Genomic DNA, 27,604 nt, shown 5'->3' with positions numbered 1-27,604 from the left:
TAGTGTTAATGAAATCAAAATAATCAGAAGAAAGCTGAAAGAAGATAGTGATGATGAAATAAAAAAAATCAGAAGGAAACTGAAAGAAGATAGTGATAATGAAATCAAAATAATCAAAAGGAAACTGAAAGAAGATAGGAATTTTTCATATAGATAGCTTTTCTGTACTTATCTGCCTCTAAAAAACCTATAAATAAAAGTATTCCTATCTTTTTTGAATTCTAAGATATTACCTAGAGACTGGCATCGAAAAAACACTTAACCGGTTTACCTCTTCATTAGGGAATTAATTGAATATAAAATGGTGGGCTAATGACCATGGCCGAGTGATTAAAGTCAGACTGTCAGACTGGCGTGTGGAAAATCGCGAGTCCGATGCCCGCGGGTACAAAATTCTGGCGTTTTTAATTTCTCGGTCTCACTGTCGAGCGAGTTTCGCAAAAAAGACTATTTTTCCTGGGTCCAGACGAATGCCGGTACAAGGAGATTGGGACCATTGGGACTCGTAAAGACCCGAAAATGTATACGATTGAATGAACATTTTTTATAAAATGATGGGTTTAGAAAAATTTTCCAGAGCGGCTGTAAATTTTCGGACAAAATTCACTAGCCACTGTGGCATATGGCACATTACTAGGGGGTGAGATGACTTCTGAACCACTGAGTTTGTTCCACACGTGAATCGCTAGGGCTCGATTGATTATAGTCATTGTCGTGTTTTTCTCGTTCTCGTCGAAATATAGTTTCCATTTTTTATAGTGGATGGGGTAGAACGATGAGGGTGGATATACTGTGAAGCCACGACATCGTTTAGTCGTCATATCACGGGCCTGTGGGGGAAACATATTAATGAGTCTAAAAAATTTATTCGGATACGGTATTCATTTTATCATGAGGGCATTACGTTACAGTAATAAATCTGGACGAATTGCCTAATAAAAACCGTTTATTTCCTACTAATTAACAATAATTTAAAGATCCTACTCGTGAATTTTTTAATGAAAAGTGGAAAATTAAAATGGAGTCGATTTTTTCTTCAGTTGAGTTTTCGACTTTTTGAAAATACGGGATAGATAATAAAATTTTTCAAAAGTTTTCAATAAATCTCAGAAAAATAGAACAAATAAAAAAATACCAGTAGAACATCCTAAAATGCATTTTAATGCATTTGATACGTTTAATTTCTTCGTTGTTGAATTCAACATCTGTCGTAGTAAGAGACTTGGGTAATTTAGTCGCAGGGGGTATTCCCACCTGGACAGGATCAATTATTCTGCATGATCGTTCAACTCACGTATTTAGTGGCGCACAATTTCTGAAGAGTCCTTGTAATGACACCTGGACCGTTATTACCCCAGACATCGCCCCGAAAATTTTTCTTCAAATCTCGCAAGCAAGCATCAGCGATTCTTCGGCCTAAACCACTCATTCCGAACCCAAGAACACCAGCAGCCACGTCCTCCCAATCCTCTGCCCCCGCGAAATTCGTCAGTTTCTCCAATGACCTGTCAATTTTTTTTTCACGATATTTTTATTACTGGGAAACAATCAAATTTTGGACATAATTCGCCATTATTATTGAAGAATTTATAAAAATTTGCATGATCAACAGAATTAAATTCGAGTATCGTTTTCCTTAATTTCTTTGATTATAATTTCAAATCGTGTAAAATAGAAAAAGAGAATTGATTTTTATTGAATTTAGTTAAGAAAATGGTATTTCACATTTTTGTGCATACGCTATCAATAGATAAATACAGAGTCAAATTTTTTCATTTCAGGCGAAATGAAATCGTTAGTAACTGTCCAAAGCAGTTACTGAAGAGATGAACAAATTCATTAGAAAATCAGCGACGCTGAAATTAAAGGGTTAACGGAATGACTAAATTAATTACTTGAGTCTTCAAAAGATTTACTTGAATGGCACAAAAGATGGGATTTTCCAAGTAGCACTAATAATTTTCTAAATGAATTTCCGCTCATTATTACTGTCTTAAATTTTTTTCTTAATTACCTATGCACTCATTATTATTCGACTTTCGATAATAAATAAATAAACAGTCTCGATTTCGCTAATTGATTTGATTATTTTATCACTAAAAAGATATTACTTTTTATAATATACAGTGAAACAATTTTCTGTGAGAGAACTTTTATTAAAAATTGATAATCTGAATGAAAAAGCGTACAATGAGCTGGGAAAACAGATCTATTATCTTTCGATCGGAAAAACAGGATATCGATTTCTAGTAAATGGACTCTTCCGGGGAAATAGGATTTTTTATTATTTTTTTCATAAACTACGAGTATAGTATTGTTAAAATCAATACTACATACGTTGGTCATGAATTCTTCATTGTTGTTCGTACGGCTCTAGGTAAGGAATGTTACAAGTGCAAGAAATTCCGTTTCCTTTGTTTGCTTCAATCAATAAAAATTATCCCAATGAATAATTATTTCAATTAGAGTCCGGAATTTATATGAAATTTTTGAGTGTCAATGCCTTCGTTGTTCGACAATTTGCGCGCGTTTTTCTTAGCTCTGTACTAGAATTATTCAGTATCAAGGGCACTAATGCTTTAAAATTATCTGATTAATTTTTCAAGCACGAGTGCTACTCGATGGATTATTTTTCCACTCAGATTTCGATTAAACAGAATGCAATGAATTACATCCAGAGAAATTTTCAGAATTATGTAAAGGACTAGAAAACTCTGAAAGATTAATTTGGTGATTAAAGTAGAATAATTTAATAAAAACTTTATGGACAATTAAAAAATTTTATTTTTTAGAGGAATTACTCATTTTGTAATTATGTTTCGAGTACCCCAGTTTTTGTCAATCCATTTATCACACTGAGTATTTATTCCGAAATGCGTTGATAAGTAACGGTTCAAAAGTAACTAGTGAATTTCCGTCGGCAATTATTCCAAAATTCCCGAAATGAAACAGCTGATTCCACTGCACAGACTTGTTATTTATTATTTATTTATTATTATTGTCTATGAGTTAGGGTGATGCCCTCATCTCCGAAACAGGACGTTTCGTGAAAAAATATATTGTTGAATGCCTTCGGAGAATTTTTCTTTACATCGACGGAACTAGTGAATTTCCATCGGCAATTATTCAAAAATTCCCGGCATAAAACTGTGTAACAGTCTCTAATACTGCGCTCTGATCCAAAAAATGATCTCTAAAATAAAAATTTTTTTTTAGAAGGAAAACTACGTACGTTGTGACGACAACATCCAGATCGAGGTAAATTCCTCCGAATTTCCAGAGAGTCAGATACCGGAGAATATCAGACATGTGACTCCTCGGCCACTTGCTGGTCCTGAGAATTCCTGAGGCCCACCATTCCTCCAGGGGTGTATTTTTCACGTATTCCTCCATAAAAATCCTTCTGATCTTCACGTTTTTGTAGGCCGACAATGCCTCGACGATTTCCTTTGTTACCACCGAAAAATTCGAGTGACTGAGCACCAATAAGTAAACTTGCATTGTTGGATTCATCCTCGCCGCTGATTCCACTGCACAGGCTTGTCTAGGAGTTAGGGTGATGCCCTCATCTCCGAAACAGGATGTTTCGTGAAAAAATATATTGTTGGATGCCCTCGGAGAATTTTTATCCTCTGGAAAATCATTCACATCTGTTGATCAATCCGTAAACCACAATGTTCATTTATTAAAATATCATAAATATACTACAAAATATATTATTTAAACTATTATAATATTAAAATATTGATTTTAGAGACAAATCGCTTTCCCCTGTATCCCGAATTGCTTTTTTTGGTTCAAATATTTCTGAACGATTGCAGTTCAATTTATTAATAATTCCATTTATTAAAAAACAAAATGTTGAAACCATTTTTAATGCATTTTGGACTCATTTAGTATTTTCAATCATACGTACAACATTCCCAGTCATTATGACAGAAATAGAACCACTCGCAAAAGAAAATACGATTCAAATATAAAATTTACGGTTTGAATATTTTTCCTTCAACTTCTTCGTTATTCTTTCCTTGTGTTGACACTCGCTAAAAATAATAATTTATAATTGCTCTGGGTTCCACGACCCCTTCCCCCGTGGCAAAAATATATATCCAGAAATATTTGCTAATTATACCCACAAATATGTCGCACACATTTAAAAAAAAATCATTATCCGAGATATATTCTGGAAATGTCTCGCCGGCTAGATCACAGATAAATTCAAAATGTAAATTGAATATATTTACGATATAATTTTGGCAAAAAACTATATCTCAATTATAATTCTGGGATTATATATTTTTCTTGTCCTGCCCTAGCAAAAAAATGATATATGAAACTATTAATTCATTTGCTGGTAAAAAAAAAACGTAAGGATTTGGAAAAAATGGAGATACCTGTTGTGAGAATAACTTCGAGTGATCCCGGCGCTGATGTTTCAACATAACAACTTATATCCTCAGGAGGATTAACAAAAAAGGGTATGACCCTCTGCATGAGTTCGTGATTGCTGCTCAATACAACAATGCAGAGTAAAGTTCCCAAGCAGCATCCCAGCAGCACCTTCTTCCTCATCTTCCTGGAGATGGTGGAGGCTCCACCTCTCAATGATATGAAAAAATCAATCTTCTGGACACCTTCCAACATCTTTCAAGACACCTTCCAACCACCGAGGGATATGTTTTATGTCATGGATTCACTTTGAATACCTCGATATCATCCTGGAAAATTCTCATGATTCGCTCAAATGCGTATTGGCAACGGAGAACAGCCCTTGACATGTCGAGGCCACGATTTATCGAAAACTCTTGACTTCATAATGTAATACTTATTTTTGCACACTAGTTTAACGATTTAACAAGAACCTTTATGTCTACATTATTCGGTATGAACTGGTTTTAACGTCTCACACTTATTCCCACGTTTTATTGATCTCACTTTGCAGCCCCTTGCATTATCGAGACGTTTGAAATATCTGTACTCGTCTCATCCAAAAATTAGTTTATCAGGGGATGAATTAATGAGATCATCAAATATTTCATCAAACATGCTGGTTTCATTTGTATAGATGGAAAGGAAATCCTCGAAGCCCGTCTCAGCTGTATGTCTGATCGCTATTCTTTACATACTGACGGTACCTCCATGTAAATACATGACCCTCTTCTTACAGACGAGGGGAAAAATGCGCATGAGTGGGGACCCATCCGGGGGTTCTAACCGAATTGTTTATTTTTTTTATGGAGCGGAAGGGTGGGTAAACACTAGGAGTATCGCGAAATTACGCGAAATTACGCGAATTTACGCGAATTTACGCGGCACATCTTTTTAACTAAAAATCAATAATAAATTGAAAAATTTTTTAGATGCATTAGGCGAGTTGTTCTGTTCTGTTAATGGAATAGGTGTGTATTTGGATAAGTTTAATTATATATGAGTCCAATATATTTTATATTGCGGTATCGATTCTTTATTGGAGATCAGAGAATCTCGTAGATATTAATTTTTCATTGATATTATATTGGAAATTGAATATAACACGTTTTAGTATAAAATATGATAGATTTATAAATTAAGCCATTTGTTTAGGAGATTTCATTACATTCTAATTTTTTTATCAGTATGATAATGAAAACTCGGGAAAATACTGAAAGCTCAAGTATTTCGTAATTTTCGAAATTGTTGGAAATTCATTTGAAAAATTAATTTTTAATTAATTTAATTTTTAACAAATTCCGGTAAAATACAGGATTATTTATGAAAACTGGCACTGAATGTCTGTTTTGTATTTTTGGTCTAATAAATTAATGAGTGGCAGAGAAATTAGTTGAATTTTATGAATCACTTACATTTATTCAAGGGAGTAGAAAGTGGAGAGAAATTTGCAAATTAATTATTTTATATGAAACGGACTGGATAAGTCAGATGGAGAAATAAAAATCTCCGCACTGCGCATCCAGTAGCGAAAAAAACCAGATGGCCGTCTAGTAACTACAAGGTCTAACTGAACAATTATCAATTAAATTGGACCGTCAACACGATATGATTACATCCGGTGACGCAGTGGTGTGCCTATAATTTATAAAGATAATACCACGAAATATTTAAAGGGGCTGCTACCATTGTTTAAAGCCTCAGGTTTACTTTTCGCATGAATCTATTAGTATGCAATAGAAAACCAGGCACATAGAAAGAATAACGAAATTTTTTTGCAAAAATCAAAGTTCGAAATTTTTTGCGCATGGCATGTGCCAAGTTAGGGTTCGAATAAATTTATGATTAATTAGTGGTTTTTGAGTTTAAATTTCGTATTGTTGCGTTAGGGGAGAAAATACTCAAATGAAAGGACAATATATTTTTCTTTGAATGAGTTTTCTAAATCTACGCACGCAGAAAGTACACGACGAGAAAAGTGCAATAAAAATTACTCGAAGAGATGAGTAAAATTTACGGAATGTTATTTGAAAATTCTTGAACATAATGATTCGTGAAATCTCCGATAGATTTTACCAAAGAGGATTGACTGAAGTAGAGGCTCAGTTCTGGAGGTTTGAGTGATCCCACCGGCATCGTAGTACTGCACCCCAAGAGACGGATGGCGCCACACGCAATGGGGGTGTCGTTACGATGGTATTCACTGAAATTGAAAAATGAAAAATTTTCAAAAAAGTATCAGAGGAGCATAAAAATGGAGGAGGTATTCACTGAAATTTGAAATTTTTCGAAAAGTATCAGGGGAACATGAAAATCGAGAAGATATTCACTGAAATGGAAAAATTCGAAAGTTTCAAAAAAGTATCAAGGGAGCATGAAAATCGAGGAGGTATTCACTGAAATTTGAAAAATGCGAAATTTTCAAAAAAGTATCAGGGGAGCATGAAGATCGAGGAGGTATTCACTGAAATAGAAAAATTCGAAATTTTTAAAACAGTATCAGGGGCACATGAGGATCGAGGAGGTATTCACTGAAATTCAAAAATTGGAAATTTTCGAAAAAGTATCAGCGGTGCATGACAATCGAGGAGGTATTCACTGAAATTGACAAATACAAAATTTTCAAAAAAAAATCAGGAGAATGTGAGGATCGAGGAGGTATTCACTGAAATTTAAAAAATGTAAATTTTCAGAAAAGTATCAGGGGAATATGACAATCGTGGAGGTATTCACAGAAATTGAAAAATTCCGAATTTTCAAAAATGTGTCAGTGGAGCGGAAAATAATATTCACCGCGTCGGCTGGTCCCACTGACAGCTCGGGGCCTGCTACTGACGCAGTTACCGAGTCGGCTGACGGGTAGAGACCCCACCATTGGATGCGGCCCCCTCTCTCTCTTGGGGTGAGGTGGGGCAGAATGCCGGTGGGGTCACTCAAACTCCCACTGAGTGGCTCAGTTCTGCGCAAGTACCTCACCCCAAGAGAAAGTGGGGGCCGCACCTAATGGTGGGGGTTCTACCCGTCAGCCGACTCGCTAACTGCCTTACTGCCTCAGTAGCAGTCTCGCTGTCAGAGGGACTGGTCGATAGGGTGAATTTTAAGTTCTGCGTTACGAAATTGGCATTAACTGAAATTTAAAAATTTTATGGAGTCACTTAAATTTTTTGCCCCTTTGTGACCCTTAACCAAATCCACTTAATCCTTAATCAGCGGGTTAATTGGACTTGGTTAAGGGTTACATGGGGGCAAAAAATTTAAGTGACTCCATAAAATTTTCAATTTCAGTGAATACCAATTTCGTAATGCAGAAAATAACATTCACCCCGTTGACTGGTCCCTCTGACAGCTCGACTGCTATTGAGGCAGTTACCGAGTTGGCTTACGGGTAGACACCCCCATTGCATGTAGCGCCCTCCCTCTCTTGGGGTGCAGTACTGCCATGCCGCTGGGGTCACTCCAACCCTCAGAATTGAGCCTCTACTTTAGTCAATCCTCTTTGGATTTTACAGTCGCCAGAGAAATTACGCCACTTTTTCGTATTTTTTTAGTGACAGGCCTAAAAATTGAGTGAATATTTCAGATTTTTCTCCTATAATCTAATATAAATTGACGTAAAACAATTTTTTTTTGCGGTTTACGTGAGATTTTCGTTAAAGATTTATTATCTTCGGAATTCATTAATTTATATACACTGTGGTGCTTGCCCAGAAGATGGCATCACCGATGGTTGCCACGGTCACCTTTGGAAAAAGGTGATCGCACACGGAAGAGAAGACGATGGCCACAGGCACAGGGGAGAGAAGGGAAAAAAAAAGAATGAAGGAGTGACGGTGGGACAGTTGAAAATGGCGGCGCTCGGCTGAGGTGGTTTTGGTGTTTTGTTGGGTGTTAAAAAGTGTGTGTTGTGCTGGAAAGAATCGTGACATTGGAAATGTGGCAGGACCTGGATGGCCTGACTGCCACCACAGTCAATCCTGGGGTCCAGCAGGTCGACCAATTTGGCACCACAGGTATGTCCCAGTTTGTTTCTTACATCAACAAAAATCCTCCCTGTCAATCATCCACTCCATCAGCCCTAATCCACTAATTCATTGCATTTTACCCATCTCTCAATAATAAACAACCCATCACCTCCCCTATTTCTCCACTTCTCCCGAAATTAAACCCACAACAATATTCTCAGAATAATTATTAATGCGGTTTCACCTGGAAAATCTCAATCATCCCCTCTGAATTTCAAAATTTTCTCATCTTCTCACTCCGTTCTCTTCTGATTGAAAAAGTTCAATTGGAATTTTGGGCAAATGGAATTTCGTGGGGAAATCCCCTCATTGAATTGTAAACAAATTGATCAACTGGAGCATCGAACTCAGCGTCTGTTTTATCGACTGATGAATCCAGGACAGTAATTGCTTTTGAATTGGAATTAGAACGGACAGTGTCTAATTCAGGTCACTATAGATAGCAAGTGGCTTCTTTCAGTTTATTTTCTTGTTATGGATTTTCTAAAAATGCATTTATGGTTCGATGTGAGCGATTCTCCGGTTAATATTGGTTAATTATAAATACCAGGGAATCGATAGGAAATTAATAAGTCTATTCCAACAAACGGGAATTATTCTTCGAGGAAACATGTGGTTTTTACCCTTCGCACAATTTCCTCGTGGCTGCTCCAGGAAGAGGGGTTATTCCCTTGCAATTACGTAACTTCCCGGCAGGTGAAGGAAAAAAAATCCTACGGTGTATTGCATGAATATGATTATGCCATTACGGTGCATAAAGCAACGATTTTTTTTTCTCTTGTGTTTCATTCATTTATTTAAACCAGGTGGGGAGATGTGGTGCCGTTAATGGATGGGAATTTATTTTTAGATTTTCACAGCGAATTGATTCTAATCGTCTGCCTCTGTACTATTCTTCAAGGTGTTAATAGACTTTCTTTGTTGCTATTTTTCCAGAATTAACCCCCGAACAGCAGAAAATCCTGATTGACATTCGAAGGAAGAAGACTGAGCTGCTACTGGAAATACAGGTACAATTTACTGTTTTATTCGGTGGTTAAATTGTTGGTTGAATTTTTAGGGAAAAGATCTTCATTCGTTTTCATTTTTGGGAACTCATTAAACTCTATAAATTCAATTGAATGTCCATGTGATACATTTAAAATTTTAGAGGCTCCGGAAATCCTCTGAACTTTTAAGGAAATCATAAAATTCTTTATCAATTTTTAGGAAACAATTAAACTGATATTTGCGGGATGCATTACTAGGCAACGAAAGTCTAAATTAACCAACCACAAATAATTAATTAAATTAATTGAAAATAATTGTTGAAAGTTGATTGGGTTGGTCTTTCTATTCGGCTGGACAGTGACAGGAATTTGAGGGGTTAATGAGGATATGACCGACAGGATGGATCTTTTGTTTTATTAAATACGAGGCGGGTGTGTTAGCTAATTAGCACGTAATTGAATCTAATCAGTTCAATATGGATTAAAAAAATCAATACTAGACATTTTTTTCTATTATTTTTATGTCGTCTTTGCTATTTAAAAAAAAATTTGTTGCAAGCTCTCACTACCTCGCCTTCGCCCAAAAACCTTCAGCCAATTATTTACATTTTATATACATAATAATTAATATACACAAGTAAGGGTATTTGTAAACGAAATTGAGTGTGGGGTGGAGTGATGAAGTTTATTTAATGAGTTTTCAAATGCGTATACCGGATATTACCTCAATGAGAAAGGAAGAGAGGAATTATCCGAAAAGTGAAAAAAAGAGAGCGTTATAGACTGATGATTTATCATGGTTTTTTGGTCTTTCGGAGTTTGAATTAATGACGAGAATCTCTGAAACACTTCTGATTGTTGATTCGTCATCAATGAATCAGAGGAAAAGCGAGATTGATAAGAGACCTCTGGAGCTCGTTCACGAGTGATTATTTCCATAATCGTTGTTGACACTTCCGGCCTGCAACATTTCATTATTTTCGTTCTGGGTTTGGAGTTGAGCAGGTGCAGCGGGTGTATTTCCTGTCTCCAGGTCGACAGTTGCCTTCGAAAGACCGGTAAAAATTTATACCGAATGGGGATTGTCTTCTATCAAAGAAGCATTTGTGAAGGAAGATTCTGAGGAAATAACAAGGGCTGGAGACAAGTGATAACACTGACGTCCGCATTGACTTCGATAGCGGATACACTTAGTCATTGCGGAAACTTTATCTCCTTGTGTATTCATGAAATATTTTTGAATGTGACGTCTGCAGGAAAGAAGCTTTTCGAGGGTTTCATAAATATTTGATTATCTTTGTCGCGAAATAAATTTATAATGGTGATAAAATCGGGAGTTTATAATAATTAGAATAATTGGAAAATCCGATGAACTTGGGGAGAAGTATGAAATTGAATTATTTCAAAAAATGCTCTTGATATTTTCTCTGAATTTCGCGGTACATTTACTCACTGCACGTCACGACTTTGCTCCAATAATTAATGATGAGATCTATTTCCTGCGCATGTTGACAGTAAATATTATCCTTCTTTCTCTTTTTCTGTTCACGATTCATCGATATTTCAGTTTGTTTTCTGCCTCGGTTTGGGTAGGTAATTCTTCGCGAGAATAGCCAATTTCATTCCTTTAATGTACTCACTCTTCTGCTGGTTTTGCCACCGAGAAAAACACCAACAAAAGGTATTCAAACGTATCTGTAGACTGTCGGATGATAATTATTCCCCGAAGGGTGTCTGGACATGTGCTCTATTGAATTTTATTTACAATCGATTTTTTCGTGGAATTTCTCCGTATGGGGCGTGACTGAATTCACCTGAATTTTTTGAAATCGAAAGTGCACAACACAATATACTGAAAAAATTGAATACTTTTTTCGAAAAAATGAATATCAAGCAATAACAATTTCTTTCTCAATGTTTGATATTATTTATTAAAAAAACAATTACTGGAATAAAAAGAATTTGAAAGTTTGTCGTTGAAAGTCTGAAAAGATTAAGAGATCCCCTATATTTTACTTTAGTTTATGCATACATTTTTAATGTCTACTTGAAAGTATTGTGTACCATCTATTTCTCACATTTACGTATCCGTCTTATCAATAACACTTGAGTTAGCTGTTTAAAAAAATGATTATCGATTTATTTTGCCCCATTCTAGTGCCACTTTTAATTGAAATCACATGAGATCAGTCTGGAAATCATGTGAAATCATCTAAAATCAGTGAAGTTGCTTGCAATTATTTAAAATCATTCGAACGCATTTGAAATGATTTAAAATGATTTGAAATGATTTAAAATGATTTAAAATGATTCGAAATGATTTAAAATTATGGGAAATCATTCAAACCGCGAGTACCTCTATTTTTTTTAATGAAAAAGAACAAAACTCGAGACTATCGATATCTCGAAAGTCTGTTGCGCTTATTCCTCATTGGTTCAGTTGTCTGAGGCGGCTAATTTGAATTTTGAAATCATTTAATTTCTAAATTTTCAGTCATGATTTTTATTTGCAATTTTTACAGCGCCTTGTATGGCGCGTTCGGTGTTGTTTATTTGAAAAATCGAAGACCACGAAGAGGTTTCCCCGGGGCTGGCAGATGTCTCTGTTATCGGTTTTCCGGAGAATGGCACGGGTGACGAGGGATTTCTCATCGGAAGGAGTAAAGATTGTCGGATTGCCGACACCGATGTGGTACCCCATGTCAGTCCAAGTCGCACGTCGACGCGCGCGGTTCTCAAATATCCGCGATTCCGCGACAACACTAAAAGACTCGAGTAATTTATTTCTCTCGCGCTGTGCACGATTGAAAATTTTCGATGACTCTATGATGATTGAATCAAAGTGCCTCAATAGTAGCAGCACGAGTGTTTTTATTATAATTCCGATAATTTAAAGGACTTTACGCGGTCCGGATCGGACCAAGAATGATTTTTACTGGTAGATCAGTGGATGCACTAGATCAGGTACAGGGTGATGAGAGACGCGACACAAATGCTATTGCCATTGCAGCTGGATGGTTCTCCAGTTTACGTAGACCTGGAAAAAAGGGCAAGAAGGCAGGACAAAAACCGGTTAAAAGTGCCTGGGATTTGACGACAATATCCACTGTAAGTTTTCAATAAACACACCTGAGGATTGAATATGTCTCGAATAGAAATGACCAATGATTTTCTCATTTTCTCCGTGTTAGTCATCAAGTGACGTCATGAAAATTGTAAACAAATGTCAATGGAAAATAACTCGGATCCATCGAAATGTCGTTTAGATCGATTGATTGATTTATTCTCACGATAGTCTAGGGTAAATGGATGAACATTAAGGCGTTGGTGATGGGTTTTTGCACGCTGATGAATGCCTATTCGTTCGTAACGATCTACGTAATCTCGTCCCAGTTGTGCACAGAAGACTTGGACATTATCAAAAGCGATAATACCAGACTCATTGTTTGCTCTTGTCGTTGCCACCACCTTCTGACGCCAGTAACTACTATAATAACAAAAATCATTTATCTGATTGATTCATGATTTCGTATTTGTCGTCTCGACGGAGTTGCCATGGGGAGAGCCTCGACACGTGGATTTGGTTTATCTTTTGGCTTTCGGCGGTTTGATCTAATTTTTTTTTTTTTGTTTTTCCTCGTCTCTTCAGGAGTCCAGTTGTGAGTTAATTGGCAAACGTAAATGCAGAACTCTTGGGGATTTGCCAATCTTTCTTTGTATTGTTATTCCGGATTTTTTTTTCTCTCTCTTCGAGTTTCTCTTTTTTATTTTATTCGGCTTTTTCTTTCTTTTTGCTGTGTGCCCAGGATTTTCGAGGACGTCGCGACATGTTTGGCTGGATTCCAAAACCACAATGGCCTTGATAATTATGATAATGCAAACGAGTTTGTACGCTGCTAATTTTATTTGGGGTGATGCTTGGGGTGGAGCTAGACTTGGAGATGGTTGTGATGGAGATTGATTGATTTGGGAATTGTGGGTGGTAGATTTTGAATTATTATTCAAATATTCGTGATGTTGTCTTTGCATTTTGTTCAGTCCAGGTGGAGACAAAGAATTTGTTTGCAGTCTTCTCCTTCAGGGGATTGGAATTTGATGAATCGATTGGCTTTGAGGATAAAGAGTTAGTTGGCTTCTTCTCGAAATTATGACAGGACGAGGAAAAATAAATGGCGAAACGACAAAGGAATATTTACCAATATGTTCTATCCTTACGACAAATGCTGTCGTGACTCACGTTATTGGAATGGTCGTTAATTCTCGAATGGCGGTTTCGTCGCTGGAAAAGGATTGAAAAAAAAAAAAATGAAAATCCACATTGCTTACTTGACAATGACGACTTATTTACACTCTTCCAAATCCCGAGGATAAATTTGAAAAACAACTTGTTTGGATCTTATGAAATTTCATGTGATAAAATACAACAGGGTAATTTTACATAAATATCAGTAAACATTGAATGTGCATAAATATAAACAAAGGAAAAAAAATACACTTAGAAAATAAAGAGGTTTGGAATATGTAACCGAGCGTTCAACATACAAAATTAAAAATATTTGCGAATTAAAAAATTACTGTACACTTGCTGAAGACATGACATAAAGTGAGATATACTAATTTACAATTTAATTAATGATCGATTTATCTCGAAAGCTATTGATTGAAGATAGATCACTGAAAAAATAGCAAAGCACTGTTTTTACAGCTGATTAAATTCCTGAGAGGGAACGTCTTGATATTTCCTCTTGAAATCAACAGTTTTTGAGATTAATCGATATTCAACAAGATAAAAATTCGATCTATTTGACAATTTCTCTAAATACTGGAATGAAAAAAAAAAATGGTGTGCTTGAAAATACCGATAGAACCATATGTTTTTTTTTCTCAGTTAGGAACCAATCGTAGCTGTGCCCCTGCTATTTTTACAGTCAAATCAAAAGCTCTGCCCCTTGAGCACTCGACCCGGTGGCAATCTACCAAAAATATCTCCTATTGGCACCGATTTCGTGTCTCTCCAATTCATCCGCAGTGAATTATCAGCTATTAGTCTAAACGATGTATCTATTTAGTTCTGGAACTTTCGTATTCGGTATTTCCCCGGCGAGTATATCCCCAGGGTAAAATCGTTGAGGCATTAAAATTCTTTCGACGAAAAAAAAAAAGATTAAAAAGATTAAATTTGTCGACTCCAGTTATCGTCTTCACAATTTCTGCGTTTGTTGTACGCGCCCTCGTTACCGGGAAGAGCCACTTCCGGTCTCATGATACGTCGACTGAAACGTTTGAAAATTCTTTTGCATTTATTCTCCACGGATATCATACCACAGGCGACTGAATTATTATTTTTTTCTTTTCCTTTATATCTTGTACCTTCATTCATCGTTCTCACACGTTTTAGAGTTGGGTATGAGTCTGGTGAACTCACTGAGAATGTGGAAAATTGAATGGACGAACGGGAAATTCTGGAATTTCCCTGACCTATGCCACTGAATGTCCTTTCCTCAATTGCAGATCTTAAAATAGAAGTGAATGTTCTGCGGTAGGAGGATAATTGGTCAGAGGGTTCTGAGAAATACAAGGGCTCACATCCGGTCAGTCCCTTTTTCAGTCGCCCTTTTTTCCCCTCATATCGGCGTGTACATTTGCATACGCAATATCGAAAATTACATATTTCTCAGGATAATTCAGCCCTCACCACAGCAGTTGCGTGAGGGATTGGAGGACAGTAGCATGCGGGGTGTTTATTTATTCATTTTTTATTATCTTTCGTGGGGAATGAGGATTGAATGGGATAAAATCAAATGGTGTTCTCACGTTCTCGATTTTTAACGAGGAAAAACCTCTGTTCCTGCTATTCTTTTGCGTTGTGTATTAAAATATAATTAGAAACGGCACATACGGTTTTTTCTTCGTCTTGTCGTTAATTAACAATTTTCGGTTAATTATTGATATGTTATGAACATCCGGCATTATTTAATGGAGTTACGACTTTTTCTTCTTATGTTTTACAGTAAAAGATTTCTTGTTAAATTGATATTGAGACTAACCCAAATGCCTTATAATGATTTTCTGGGGACCTTCGGAATGGTATTACCTTTAAATATTACTGAAAGTAATATTGATTATAAAAAAATAACATCAAAATATTATGCGTTAAATACCATCGACCAATATAATACGCCTGAAAATATTTCGATAGTTTTTTTCACTGCATTTCATCACATTTAACGGATTAGTCCTCACACATTAATCAATAAATAATAATAGATAATAATTAATAACGATATTATACAAAATATTCAAAAATACTGTAAGATGTTTCATTTTGGTCTATTATAGGTAATTGTAAAATGTATTCCGTGTGATATCGCAATGTAATATTTTGAAAAATACGATTGAGACATGCAATGTTTTCTCTTTGGAATGATAAAAATAGGAGAAATTAATGGAATGTATTTTGGAATTTCAGCAATTAAAAGATGAACTTGGCGAGGTTGTGGCGGAGATGGAGTCGATGGAGGGTGGAGGTCTCGCCTCGGACGATACGAAGCCCTCCAACAAGGCGAAACAGACGTCCATAGGTCGAAAAAAATTCAATATGGATCCCAAGAAGGGGATTGAGTACCTGATACAGCACAATCTTCTAGCCCCAACGCCGGAGGATGTTGCCCAATTTTTGTACAAGGGCGAGGGACTGAATAAGACAGCAATCGGTGATTACCTCGGTGAGAGGCATGATTTCAACGAGCGAGTACTTCGGGCCTTCGTTGAACTTCATGATTTTACTGATCTCATACTCGTCCAGGCGTTACGACAATTCCTGTGGTCATTCAGACTACCTGGGGAGGCGCAAAAAATCGACAGGATGATGGAGTGCTTTGCCCAGAGATACTGTCAACTCAATCCAAATATCTTCACCAATACCGATACCTGCTATGTTCTTAGTTTTGCGATTATAATGCTCAACACGTCGTTGCATAATCCGAGTGTCAAGGACAAACCCAGTGTCGAACAGTTCATTACGATGAACCGAGGTATCAATAATGGGGGAGATTTACCCAGGGAATTATTAGTTGTGAGTATATTTACATTATTTTTATTTCACTGGGCAATTCCTGGTGATTAAGTTAATGACAGCACTCAGTTACTCATGATTTTTCCTTGAATTCTAATGATTTATACTTCGACATTGAGTACAAAGGAATTGGATGAATATTCTATGTTGAGAAGACCTGAGGATTTTACTTTTTTTGTCGTTCCGATTCGTTCCTGCATTTTTCCTTCATTAAAGCTTCTCTTGAAGCCTCACTTGACCCAAATTTTCGGGGAATTTTGTAATAATGCTATTATTTAAACTTTCAATGGTCTGAATTTAATTTTTATTTTAACTATTTGAAATATCTGGAAGAAAGAGTCTAATTTCAAAGAACAAGTCACAAAATCATGAAAAAATAGCAATTTTTCTTTTTTTCATAAATTTTCTATAAACAATTTATTTAACTTTCTAATACTCATTGTTCTCATGTTTTTTTTGTTGTTTTTTTTTTTTAAAACAATTCTATCAATTAATTTGATTGAATAATTTTTGTTGAGCGTAAAGCATATTAAAATTCAAAAATAATTACGAAGATTGCTCATTGTAATGTGTTTTGAAGCAAAGAATATTTATCAAAGGGTCACTCGTGTGGATGCTCCTTATTTTTCTCTGATAACTTTATTTTTCACGTTATAAAGGTCAGCTATCTCCGCAGTTTGATTAATTGTACATGAAAAATGACTGTTGAACTGATGCACCAGTAGTGCAGACATTCACCCGTTAATTCCTCTGAATTTCATAAATTCTTATCATTACACTCATTTCGAGAATCAGTTTGATACATTCAAGATGTAGACAGACTTTTTCCATTCGAGTGATTTCTCAATCGCACGTTCATGCCATAATTTTCCAAAGGATGCACACCGTCGCATCGACTATTTGATAATCGCATAGCACTGACGCATGCACAATGTTGTGCAATCAATCTAATTTTTTTTTTGTTCTATCCATCAAAAAAGTATTGTGCAATGAGAATAAATTGCGGATTTCTGGTTATGCGTAGAGTCTATACGAGAGTATCAAAACGGAGCCGTTTAAAATACCAGAGGACGATGGCAACGACCTGATGCACACGTTCTTCAATCCTGACAAGGAAGGTTGGCTCTGGAAACAAGGTATAGCATGAAAGTTGAAGATTTTTCATGGTTTTTTCCGTCGTTTGATTATTTCCAAGATTGTGTAGGAATCTCAACAATTTATTCTTAACCATTTGTTTTTGATATTTTATTGCAACAAAGCCGAGAACATACCGCGGAAAATTACTGATTAGATTAACACAGTCTCTTTTTAAAAATTATTGCATTTATTAAGTTAAAATCGAGAATTCCGGGAAGAACAGACACCGCTCAAATCACATCGAACTCAAAGAAAAATATATACAAATCCAAGACTATCATTTGAGTAGCGAAGTGGTGATGTTAGATTAAAAAAAAATTGAAAATCCAAATTTTTCATTTTTATTAATTATTAATTTATCTCGAAAACTATGGATTTACAATGGAAACGTTAAAAGAACTTTTCTGTGACTGATTAGAGACACGATAAAAAAAGTCTTTTGATATCTCCTCCTAAAATCAGTAGTTCGTCGGAGCAATCGTTATTCAACAAAATTTCTCTACTTCGCTGCTGATTTTTTCTTAAGCGTGAGTTAATTATGCACTTCTGAAAAAAAAAACACGCTCTATTTTTCCAAGTCTATTGCCCCTCCCAGCTTATTATATATAGCCTAGCTCAGTGTTCTAGTTAGAAACAGTGGATACAATATGCAGATGTATCATACATTATCCTAGACAGCTCAACATATCTAATCTCTACGATAAAAATAAAAGATTCGTGCCTTGATAATGGATTCGTACCCGAAATTTTAGTTGTGTTATGTCCCAGAAAAAGAGCGCTTCACGTACCATTTTCAGCTAGAATTTATTGTCACATGTAGCAACAGAAGTTGTAAACACATTCCATAGGGAAATGAAAAAAATGTCTCGTGAAATAGAAGATGAATGAATTGTTTTTTCGCATGTTTTATTCCTGTTATTTCGTCTCTGGATGTGCATTAGTGAAAAAACAAGTATTATAAGTATCGAATTGATCTTATAAATCGCTTTATCCCACTGCTGCCCTTGTCGGAGACAGCAGGTAAATAATTAGCCCCACGTTTTTCCTGTTATGCAACGAGTTCTAATGGAGGAATGCCATTTTTTTTGTGGCATTGCATTGTTTCAGGTGGACGTTACAAAAGTTGGAAGAGACGGTGGTTCATCTTGAACGATAATTGTCTGTATTACTTCGAGTATACGACTGACAAAGAGCCACGGGGGATCATTCCACTAGAGAACATTCAGGTCAGAGAGGTGCAGGACAGAAACAAACCCCATTGCTTTGAACTCTATGCTGCTGGCTCTGAGTTCATCAAGGCGTGCAAAACTGACAGCGAGGGGAAAGTCGTTGAAGGTATATTAAGATTATATTATGGGTTGTTGTCGTAGGACAAGGATTTTAGGGAGAAATTACGTGGTAGGTTAAATATATTGTTTTTTCAGGAAAACATACGGTGTACAGAATGTCAGCTGCAACTGACGAGGAGAAAGACGAGTGGATCAAGTGTGTCAGGTAATTTCTATGATTTATTTTATTCATTATTACCCCATTGTACAGAGATATCCAAGGAAAGATAAATTTTATATGTTTATATTCATATTTGTAGACAAAGTATATCGCATAATCCATTCTACGACATGCTGGCTGCTAGAAAGAAGAAGGCTCAGAAGACGAATGTCCACTCGAAGAGTTAAAAATCATGAAAGCACAGTGGAAATAATTGGAGAGGATGCATTTCCCAGGGGATGACGCTATGCCGAATGTCTCTTTTCTTTCACATCATCCCCAATCGTCAGGGGCCACTCAGACGTTCTAAAGAGAACAAATAACCAAATAAAAGAGCATAACTTTCGTCTCCCTCTTGTGCCATTCAGAGGGGACAGAAATCAAAATAATTATCGCTGAACTACGTATTCCTGGTGAGATGTACGATAGAATATTTATTTATTTAGTTTATTGCGTTATTTGCTTCCTATACCGATACGTGGAGACTGGTAATTTCATATTACTATTTATTTTGTAAATGTCCTTTGTGCGATGGTCTTTCATTATTTTGTTTACTGATGCTCGGAGGTGAAAGCAAATTGTAAAATAGTCGACAGACGTCAGTTTATTGAGACCAGTGTAGAAAAAGAATTTCATTTGAGAATTAACGGTCGTGAGAACGTGTTAATGTGATAGTTGTATTTATAATCCACGGAGGAAAGAGGCAGGAAATATCTAGAGTTCAGAGACTGTAGACTCCTTTTCAGTTGGAGGGTCTCTCTATTATTGATCAATAAAATTTGAATAGCTACTGAAAGTGCAGCCAGAACTACTGAACATGTTTAGTTTTGGGGAATTAATGCGAGGAAATTAGTTGACGTGACACTGGAATGGAATATTTTTCATTCGATTGAACAATGCAAATTGTAATGATCTATATATATTTGAATACGATAGTACAATTTATTGATTTGAGCGATGATTCAGGCAAGCCGAATAGAAATGCTTTACAGGTGTTTCATTTACGAAGAAAAATAGGGGTTTTGCATGATATTTTTTCACTGCGAGGTACGAAAGCTGGAATTAAGAGGGATATCCAAAGTCTTCATTTATATTAGCCGATCGGAACAAACAAACGTGCAGAGCAAAAATATTTCTTATTTCTCGTAAATAATCGTTAGAAATTTTTGATCGTAATTATCTTTTTCCTCAAGAGAGGTAAGTTTTATTCGACTCAAGTGACTTGCAACTGAATACTTGAACATCTCAATTGAGTTTTCATTTGAATTCAACTTATTTTGAGGTAAAAGATGGACAGTTTTTTGGATTGCCGAATTTTTTCTGGAAGAATTATTTTTCCTTTGTGTGTATCAATATTTTCTCCTCCGATTCCCGCAAGTAATCTTCTTGATTAAAGTTTCATGTAAATGTCCCTATTGATGATGAGGTGTTATGATTTTCATATATATGTTGAGAATAGACGAGTGCTTTTGTAATTATCGACGTCAACGAATGAATTTTCTGTACAACCGGGGAAACGTCGAACATCGAAGAAGCCTTACTACTTGATAAACAAGAGAGTGAAGAGAAAATAAAACATAAAATAGGCCAAATAATAATAATAATTGAAGGGAAGACAATTGCAGCATGATGTGGTTGAATTTTTTCTGCAATTTAAGATAGTGTGAATGCTTTTTTTTTCGTCAGCCCTTTGTTGGAGGTTGTAATAGAAATATTTTCTATTCGAAATGATGAGCTGAATCGATAGTCCCGAGTGATGAAACCGGTATCAAGTCTGATATAATGTAAATCGCCACCGCAAAATTAATTTCAAGTGTTGATTCTGTACAGCATCTCATCCCTTATCCGTGGAATATGTTGGAGGATAAGGAGATTATGAAATGAGGGGTGGAGAATCTCGATGATCGCTAACTCACCGATTTCAGTATCGTGCAATAATTACTGTGGCTTCGACAATTCATTGAGATTCTTCACGTGTTTTTGTTTATTCGTTTTAATGTATAATATGAGAGAAATATGGAATAACTGAAGAGATGGTGTATTCTATAGTTCACTAATGAATTTGTATATTTTGTTGTATATTATTGGTTTCTATGAGTTTCGAATAATTTGTTATTGTATATTAGCGATGAACTGTGTAGAAAACCGAAAAGACCATGTATGTATTAATTTAAATGCCATTAATAAATAAATAATTTGATTTCGTAAAAATTTTCTGGTCGTTCACGTATCGCTGATTGTTTCAATTTTTTTTACTCGAGAGCACGCTATAATTGATTAAAGACAAATTGGTTATTAATTATTCCATCGATAGTAATATTTGTTTTCTGCAAAAATACGGAACGAATTTGAAATTGCCTTCCGCTCCCGGCATTCCAATATGGCGCTGGCTACAGCGAGTGTGTACTCTCTGACATGTGCTCTTGGCTTTTTCGCTTAAATTTGAGGTAAAAACGTGAAAATAATTAAAAATATCTACATTATTCGTCTACCGATAGTGTTCAGACGCAGATGAAATTATATTAGAGAGAGAAAATTCTCCGATATCTGCAGGATCAGACCTGTCGAGACTCAAAATGGCGGCCGGCGTACAACTGTACAGAGGATCTCGTGTTCGCCGATGTGTTTCGTGGAAATAAAGTGTAAAATCAGAACAATTATTGAAAATAATGAGACAATCGGGCGATGTGATTAGCGGGGATCATTGGACGATGAAATGAACATTTATTGTGGTGTATTACAAGTGCTAGAACATTGTGAAAATTGAATGGTGTAAATATCCCCGAACCCGTGCGTTTAAATATTGTTGGGGCCAGGAGATGGGGCCTGTCGCCTCATTCTGAAAAAGGGACTGATGCTTGAGTCAGTATTTTGTGTTAATTTCAATTTGAATTAATTAATAATGTGCTCGATGTGCGTAATTCTTGGAAATACGGCGCCTGAAGGTTTTTATTTGTGAGTGTGTGACTGTCGACGGCATGAAGGCCATTTGTGGGGATACATTGTGATCGATTTGTTGATAAACAAGGAAGAGGACAGACAATGGATTGTCCGAAGTCGCGGGTGAGAGTGAGTTTGTGTTTGATTTTAAAATGTGAAGCAAATGAAATGACGATTTCACGAATTTCTGAGAAATTAACGTGAAAAAACATACCGTCTCCAAGTTTTATTACTAGCCAACGTCTTATGAAGTTTCATTACCGTGGAAGAATTGGACATTTACAAAAATTCACAAAATTTTCTCAAAAAATGAGAAAAATAGAGGCATCAGTATGAAACGATGTGAGCCAGTGATTAATGATAAAAGAAAAAACGTTATATCCTTTCACGTCAACATGACTCATGGTTTACCAAAAATTTACGGAAAACCAGAAATGAGAGGATATCGGCAATAACTCTTTAGTGATCAAAGTGAATAAATAAAGATTTTGAAATTGTTGCAGTGAGATGTGAATAGTGAAAGTGGTTCCAAGATAAGACTGGTGCGAAAGGGTGTCCTCAGGAGAGAAGGTGCAATGAAAGAGAACTCCAGGGATGGATCTCCAGGGGTAGCAGCTGAGACGGTACGAGAGGTGGAAACCCAGGAATTTCCATCCAACACCGGTGAGTGATTTTATTATTCATCTCTAGTTGCGTCACGTAGAAAATAATTAGGAATTGCAGGAAATTGAAGCATTCATGGGGATGTTTCTCATTTTTTAATGATAATTCTGAGAGAATTAATGGGAATTATGCTGCGATCTTGTATAGGGCTCTTTTTACATTTCCATTGTCTTGGAAGAATATGTTCTATGATGAGTTATTTCTATTTTTCTGCGGTATGTACTCATGTAATCCTCAAAAGGATTAGTCCTGTCTGAGTGATTTTTATTTTCAACAAATAGAATACACAATACGATCTCCTTCTTGAACACTCATACATATATTATCGGTATTCTTATTCTATTTATTATTTAACTAGAAAAATAACGTTAGCATGGAAGGACATCGTAGAGATGTACCACGTAAAAATAATCAGAAGGAAAAAGTATTAATAGTACACGATCTAAGGTACATAAATAACTTTACAGAATACGCGGTACCTTGAGGTACACTGGTATTAATTTTCCCCGAGTTGTTAAGGTATTTTGTTGGAAAAATATGAATGATGGCATTCATCTTGAATTTACATAAGTATCTATAATGTCAGGTAGATATGCGTGGAATTTGAACATCAGATTTTGTCTTCGTGTGGTCAAAGTTATTGTGCACTGGAAGCTAAATCTGAGGTGTCCATGCGTAATCTGATGGTTGATGGATGGTCTATGGAAATTTTCAATCAATGTCATCATTTTTTAACTCTTTTTTTTCTATGGATAGCCCTTGAGGTCATTGCTGGCGCTTGAAAATTAATCGATATCTATTGACATTTGTTTTGTTTCGCACTCATCCATCCTTTGGCGTTAAGATGATTTCTCTAGTTATATTGGCGCCCAAATATCAACGTCCTCATTAAATATTCTCGGATGTTTGGATATCGAAATCACTGAACTTCACAGACGAAGTAGGTTTCGAAACTGCAGGGACTGTCGTTCCATTTGAGCCCCTTTCCATCACGATTCCAAAGTTCAAGGCAGTGTTCTTCTTCTCCGTTTTCGTACCTTTGGGTAGAAAAGAAAATAATTATTATTTTACCCATTCATTTATCTAGTTCGTGGTAGGGATCATCTCTAGGGATCTTCGATAAATCGATGAAAATATTCACGGAAAATAGAGGGAAAGAATTCGGATAAACCTGTAGAATACCATCCTTACCCAAAATTTGTCGAATACCTTGACTAAGGCAAATATCTTGACTTAGGAATTTCACATATATGCGGGGATTTAATATCATGTCATGGGTTTTGAAGTGATTAACAATAGATTCAGTTTATAAATTAGGAAAAAATGTATACGCCTAGGGAAGAGAAGGAAATGGGTAGTCTCGAATTTGAAGTGCAGTCTAGTTCGTTAGGTAAATTTTGCAGAGGTGCAAAAATGTAATATTAATGAAGCGAGGGAATTACCGAAAATTATTGGGCTCCCCAACATTCCAATTCTCAAAGGTAATGGGTCTGCCATTTGCCATCCAGAAAAACGTGCCCTCCTCAGCCTGATCGGTGCCAGATGTCCAGAAGTGCTCATGACCCAATCCAAAGTCCTTGATGTGCTTCTCCAATCTGTCGTTTTCCTCCTGTGATGCAATACTGGCCAAGTGCATACCGTGGTAACGACAATACTGCGAGGCTCGGTACCAATTTGCCTGATTATCAAAAAATTACATGCTGTAGAATGGGATGTCGTATGATGCGTTAATTTTTCGTCTCTCGAGTTGTTAACTTTCACGTCAATTTACAGCCAATCGAGAAAATAGATAAAACGTATCGGGGGAAAAATGTTAACTCGTTAGGAATGTGTGGGGAAGCTATTTAATGATGATGATGATGTACTATATTTTCTCGGTGTTACGGCTTATTTCGCAACGGTCATTTGTCATACGAGTTTTTTTTTTTTTTTGTTTATTTAGCACTTTCTTAGCGGATGAGAAGCTTTTTATTTGCATTTCTACTGTGGAGTAGGTAAACGTTAAGGAACAGCGCAGGAAATAATCGAGTTTGCATGGATTAGGGGGTGGGTAATTATTATGATAACGCGGGTTATCGCGAGAGCTTGGGGGTTATGTGTTTTCGTGTTTTTAGAATACTGTTCGATGTACTTGAAATGTTGGGTTATCATTAATTTAATAATCTCGGTAATTATAACCGGCTGACTAAATTATTTTATTGATCTAATAGCTCGTAATACTTCAGATAAATTGGGTATTCGAATAATTCAAACAATTTCCGCCAGTAAATTGTTTCATCAGAATAAGAAATAATTCTGTAATAAAGATTAATAGACAATTCGTTTTTTTTTTGTTATGAAATTTGGAAAAATATTGTAGCAATAATAAATTTGTTTCGTTCCAAAAAGACATGACATTAATTCAATAAAAAATTTAATCACCGGTTTTTATTCTTTGCGAGAAAAAGAAATGATAGATCTGCGAATTTATTTAAAAGAATATATCAATTTTGAAGTTTTGGAGTCATTGAAACATTGATATTTTATTTTTTCATTGATCTTAATTTGTTTTTCTTTCTTTCATTGATATTTGAGTTACGAAAACACTGAGAATGGAAGGGGATGCATTACATTTAATGCAATTGTTCAAGAACATGAAAAACAGTATGATAATGTAAAGTAATATACCATAATATAATCTAGATATTATTCCGCAAGAAATATAACTCTTTACATAACTGCATCCAAAAAATCGTTAAAAAAAAAGTCTTCAGAGAATTTTAGCCGTGAATACCTTGAAAAAAATTCCCAAGTAATATCTCTTTTCACCGAGTTTTAAAAGGGGCATTGTCCATCTGGAGGGTGTAGCAAGACCACCTGCATGCTCATCCACGCAATTAGGACAGTCATCTGAAAATAAATAAAAAGAAAACACGTAATGATAAAATATGGGAATAAATGTCAATGGGCTGGTGAACCCGGTAATATTGAAGAATATAAGTCAAGTTATTATAATCAATTAATATCGAAATAATTGTGCAATCATTTGTAATTGGCATAAAGCACTTAAGAACTCATTACAATTATCCTGGGAGATAATGAAGATTTTTCAATTCTTTCAAATGTCATAGAGAAACTTTTTATTCTCGTCACAGGCCATTAGATGAATTGAATATAAAAAATGCATTTCAACTACAACTCAGTTCGTTGGAAGAGCCATCTAATTTGTACTTTAATCATTTGTTGTATTCGGCCTATGGTAGAGACTTTGGAAACGACTATTTCGCTAATTTAATTTCACCAACTGCTTTTCAAGCGACAAGCTTTGGAAGCGCCAGTTTACGACCAACTTTTTTCCCTTCCTCACTATTTTTTTTTCTTTTCTTTTCTTTTTAATGAAAAAGTTTCAGTCGCGGTACAACGAACGTGTTGAAGGTACAAACTTACGTTAAAAGCTGTTGCTTTGGGACTATTTCACAGAGGTATATAAGGGGAAAGATTCTGGTCTCACAAGATTATTCTCGGTGTATAGGAAACGTTTTTTATTGAATTTCTCGGGTTCTTTCAGCGGCCAATCAGGGGAAGCGGATAATTCACAATGAATATAATTTTTATTTCTGGAAAAGGCATTTGACATTTTTTCAGTTCAGTTGGAGTTCTGTTCAGTTCTATAAATTCATTATACGTGTCGTATTTATATTCTGTTGCTGGGAGATTAATTAATTCCTGTGTTTGAGGTCTCGATTGTTTACTTCGATTGAATTCGTAGGGCATAGATATCTCTCAATTTCAATTGGAGTAAATCAGACGCGAAAATACCATTAGAATAGCCAATCTACTCTGAATCGCATCTAAATGAAATTCTGGTGAATGGCCTTGGGTCTGCTCGTCTGTAAAACTTCTCGTTTCATCCTCAAGTTCACTTGATTGTCAAGTCCATTTGTTTTATCGAAACACATGGCCCAGTCTGGTAGACCTCAAGGGATAAGACAAATTGTTGGAAAATTGAAATGATTGCTTGTGCAATTTTCTTTATTGTGTTCCGCCTTGCTGTTTTTGTCGGTTATTTTTTAATTGAGTCGATGATTAATTGGAGAATTGTACACGGGGGGTAGTTGGGGGGAGGAATTGTAGCGCTAGATTCTCCCGTGGTGATTTACTTGAAACAATGAAAAATTTTATCTGGATAGCATTTGATTTTTTTATTGCTAATATTTATAGCTAGATCGCGATAGAATTGAATTATCAATATAGCAAGTAACATGAATTTCCTCATTAATCAATACTTTAATGATTCATTCAATTTCCTCCGCACTTTTGGAAAATTACACCTGAAATTTTTGTACTACTCTTTACCATTATTGAATATTCGGGTAAATATCAGTCATCAGATTTATCTGGCGCTAAAAAACCAAGAAAATGTGTAAAATTCCAGTTCATACTTTTCCCGAATTTTGAGTGTAAATGAAAAATTTAGTAACCATTTCAAATTGAATTACAATTCAAACTCATATAATTGAAATTTAATATAATTTTGTGACTGAAATTTCAAGAAATTATCGACAGTCCACTTGTATTAATATTGAGTCATGACTCCTCGTTTTCCTGAAAATCATTATTGTTTAAAAGTAGAGTTGTCAATTTATTTGGAATATTATAAATTATTAAAGCAATGATTGAATGATGATTAAAGCAATAATAATTTGATTTTTTATTTAATCTACTGCCACTAGAATTTTTGTGAAGCCAAATTAATTCGCGGTATTACCTAAAAAAAAACGAATAATTACCGGAAAAAAAAAAGAATTTCTTTAGAATTTTCTCAGAAGTAATATTCTACACGATAACTGAGCGTAAGGGTGAATTATTACTGATACGATAAA

General features: G+C 35.6%; 3 protein-coding genes across 7 annotated transcripts in view; 1 reads left to right on the top strand and 2 right to left on the bottom strand.

Moving 5' to 3' along the window:
- Nucleotides 1–13: 13 nt before the first annotated feature.
- Nucleotides 14–6,017, bottom strand: LOC105265524 (lactosylceramide 4-alpha-galactosyltransferase). 4 transcript variants are annotated; one of them, XM_011303059.1, is made up of 5 exons: nucleotides 5,844–6,017; nucleotides 4,395–5,326; nucleotides 3,233–3,650; nucleotides 1,295–1,505; nucleotides 14–830 (listed from the first exon to the last, which is right to left on the bottom strand). In XM_011303059.1, the coding sequence occupies exons 2-5, from the start codon at nucleotides 4,642–4,644 to the stop codon at nucleotides 561–563; spliced, it is 1,149 nt and encodes a 382-aa protein (XP_011301361.1). In that variant the 5' UTR covers nucleotides 4,645–5,326; nucleotides 5,844–6,017; the 3' UTR covers nucleotides 14–560. The 4 variants fall into 4 exon arrangements, with proteins under 4 accessions (XP_011301361.1, XP_011301362.1, XP_011301360.1 ...); XM_011303060.1 differs by having other exon boundaries at nucleotides 4,395–4,972; XM_011303058.1 differs by lacking the exon at nucleotides 5,844–6,017 and having other exon boundaries at nucleotides 4,395–5,520.
- Nucleotides 6,018–8,201: 2,184 nt separating this feature from the next.
- On the top strand, nucleotides 8,202–21,350 carry step (cytohesin steppke). 2 transcript variants are annotated; one of them, XM_011303054.1, is made up of 7 exons: nucleotides 8,202–8,438; nucleotides 9,387–9,460; nucleotides 15,909–16,514; nucleotides 17,539–17,650; nucleotides 18,759–18,986; nucleotides 19,076–19,145; nucleotides 19,240–21,350. In XM_011303054.1, the coding sequence occupies exons 1-7, from the start codon at nucleotides 8,360–8,362 to the stop codon at nucleotides 19,325–19,327; spliced, it is 1,257 nt and encodes a 418-aa protein (XP_011301356.1). In that variant the 5' UTR covers nucleotides 8,202–8,359; the 3' UTR covers nucleotides 19,328–21,350. The 2 variants fall into 2 exon arrangements, with proteins under 2 accessions (XP_011301356.1, XP_011301355.1); XM_011303053.1 differs by lacking the exons at nucleotides 8,202–8,438; nucleotides 9,387–9,460 and adding an exon at nucleotides 12,124–12,547.
- Nucleotides 21,351–22,985: 1,635 nt separating this feature from the next.
- Nucleotides 22,986–27,604, bottom strand: part of LOC105265519 (uncharacterized) — a 50,564-nt gene continuing 45,945 nt past the window's right edge. The window contains exons 4-6 of the mRNA XM_011303051.1: nucleotides 25,516–25,631; nucleotides 24,185–24,420; nucleotides 22,986–23,779 (exon numbers count right to left, since the gene is read on the bottom strand). Of these exons, the coding sequence (XP_011301353.1) occupies nucleotides 23,662–23,779; nucleotides 24,185–24,420; nucleotides 25,516–25,631 (470 nt within the window). The 3' untranslated portion in view covers nucleotides 22,986–23,661. The remainder of the gene's footprint in view (nucleotides 23,780–24,184; nucleotides 24,421–25,515; nucleotides 25,632–27,604) is intronic.

The sequence above is a fragment of the Fopius arisanus genome, unplaced genomic scaffold (assembly GCF_000806365.1).
Source record: "Fopius arisanus strain USDA-PBARC FA_bdor unplaced genomic scaffold, ASM80636v1 scaffold00030, whole genome shotgun sequence".
Taxonomy (NCBI): Eukaryota; Metazoa; Arthropoda; class Insecta; order Hymenoptera; family Braconidae; genus Fopius; species Fopius arisanus.
Note: the sequence above shows the minus strand (reverse complement) of the source record. Positions and strands in the feature narration are given on the sequence as shown.

Bases quoted from the DNA above. Each gene is read 5' to 3' on its own strand.
- LOC105265524 (XM_011303059.1), bottom strand. From the start codon at position 4,644: ATGTTGGAAGGTGTCCAGAAGATTGATTTTTTCATATCATTGAGAGGT. The intron at 3,651-4,394 runs GTATCTCCATTT...ATTGATCAACAG, and splicing joins CGAAGTTATTCTCACAACAG to ATGTGAATGATTTTCCAGAG. The intron at 831-1,294 runs GTGAGTTGAACG...TTTCCCCCACAG, and splicing joins AATTGTGCGCCACTAAATAC to GCCCGTGATATGACGACTAA.
- step (XM_011303053.1), top strand. From the start codon at position 12,365: ATGATTTTTACTGGTAGATCAGTGGATGCACTAGATCAGGTACAGGGT. The intron at 12,548-15,908 runs GTAAGTTTTCAA...TTGGAATTTCAG, and splicing joins ATTTGACGACAATATCCACT to CAATTAAAAGATGAACTTGG. The intron at 19,146-19,239 runs GTAATTTCTATG...TCATATTTGTAG, and splicing joins GAGTGGATCAAGTGTGTCAG to ACAAAGTATATCGCATAATC.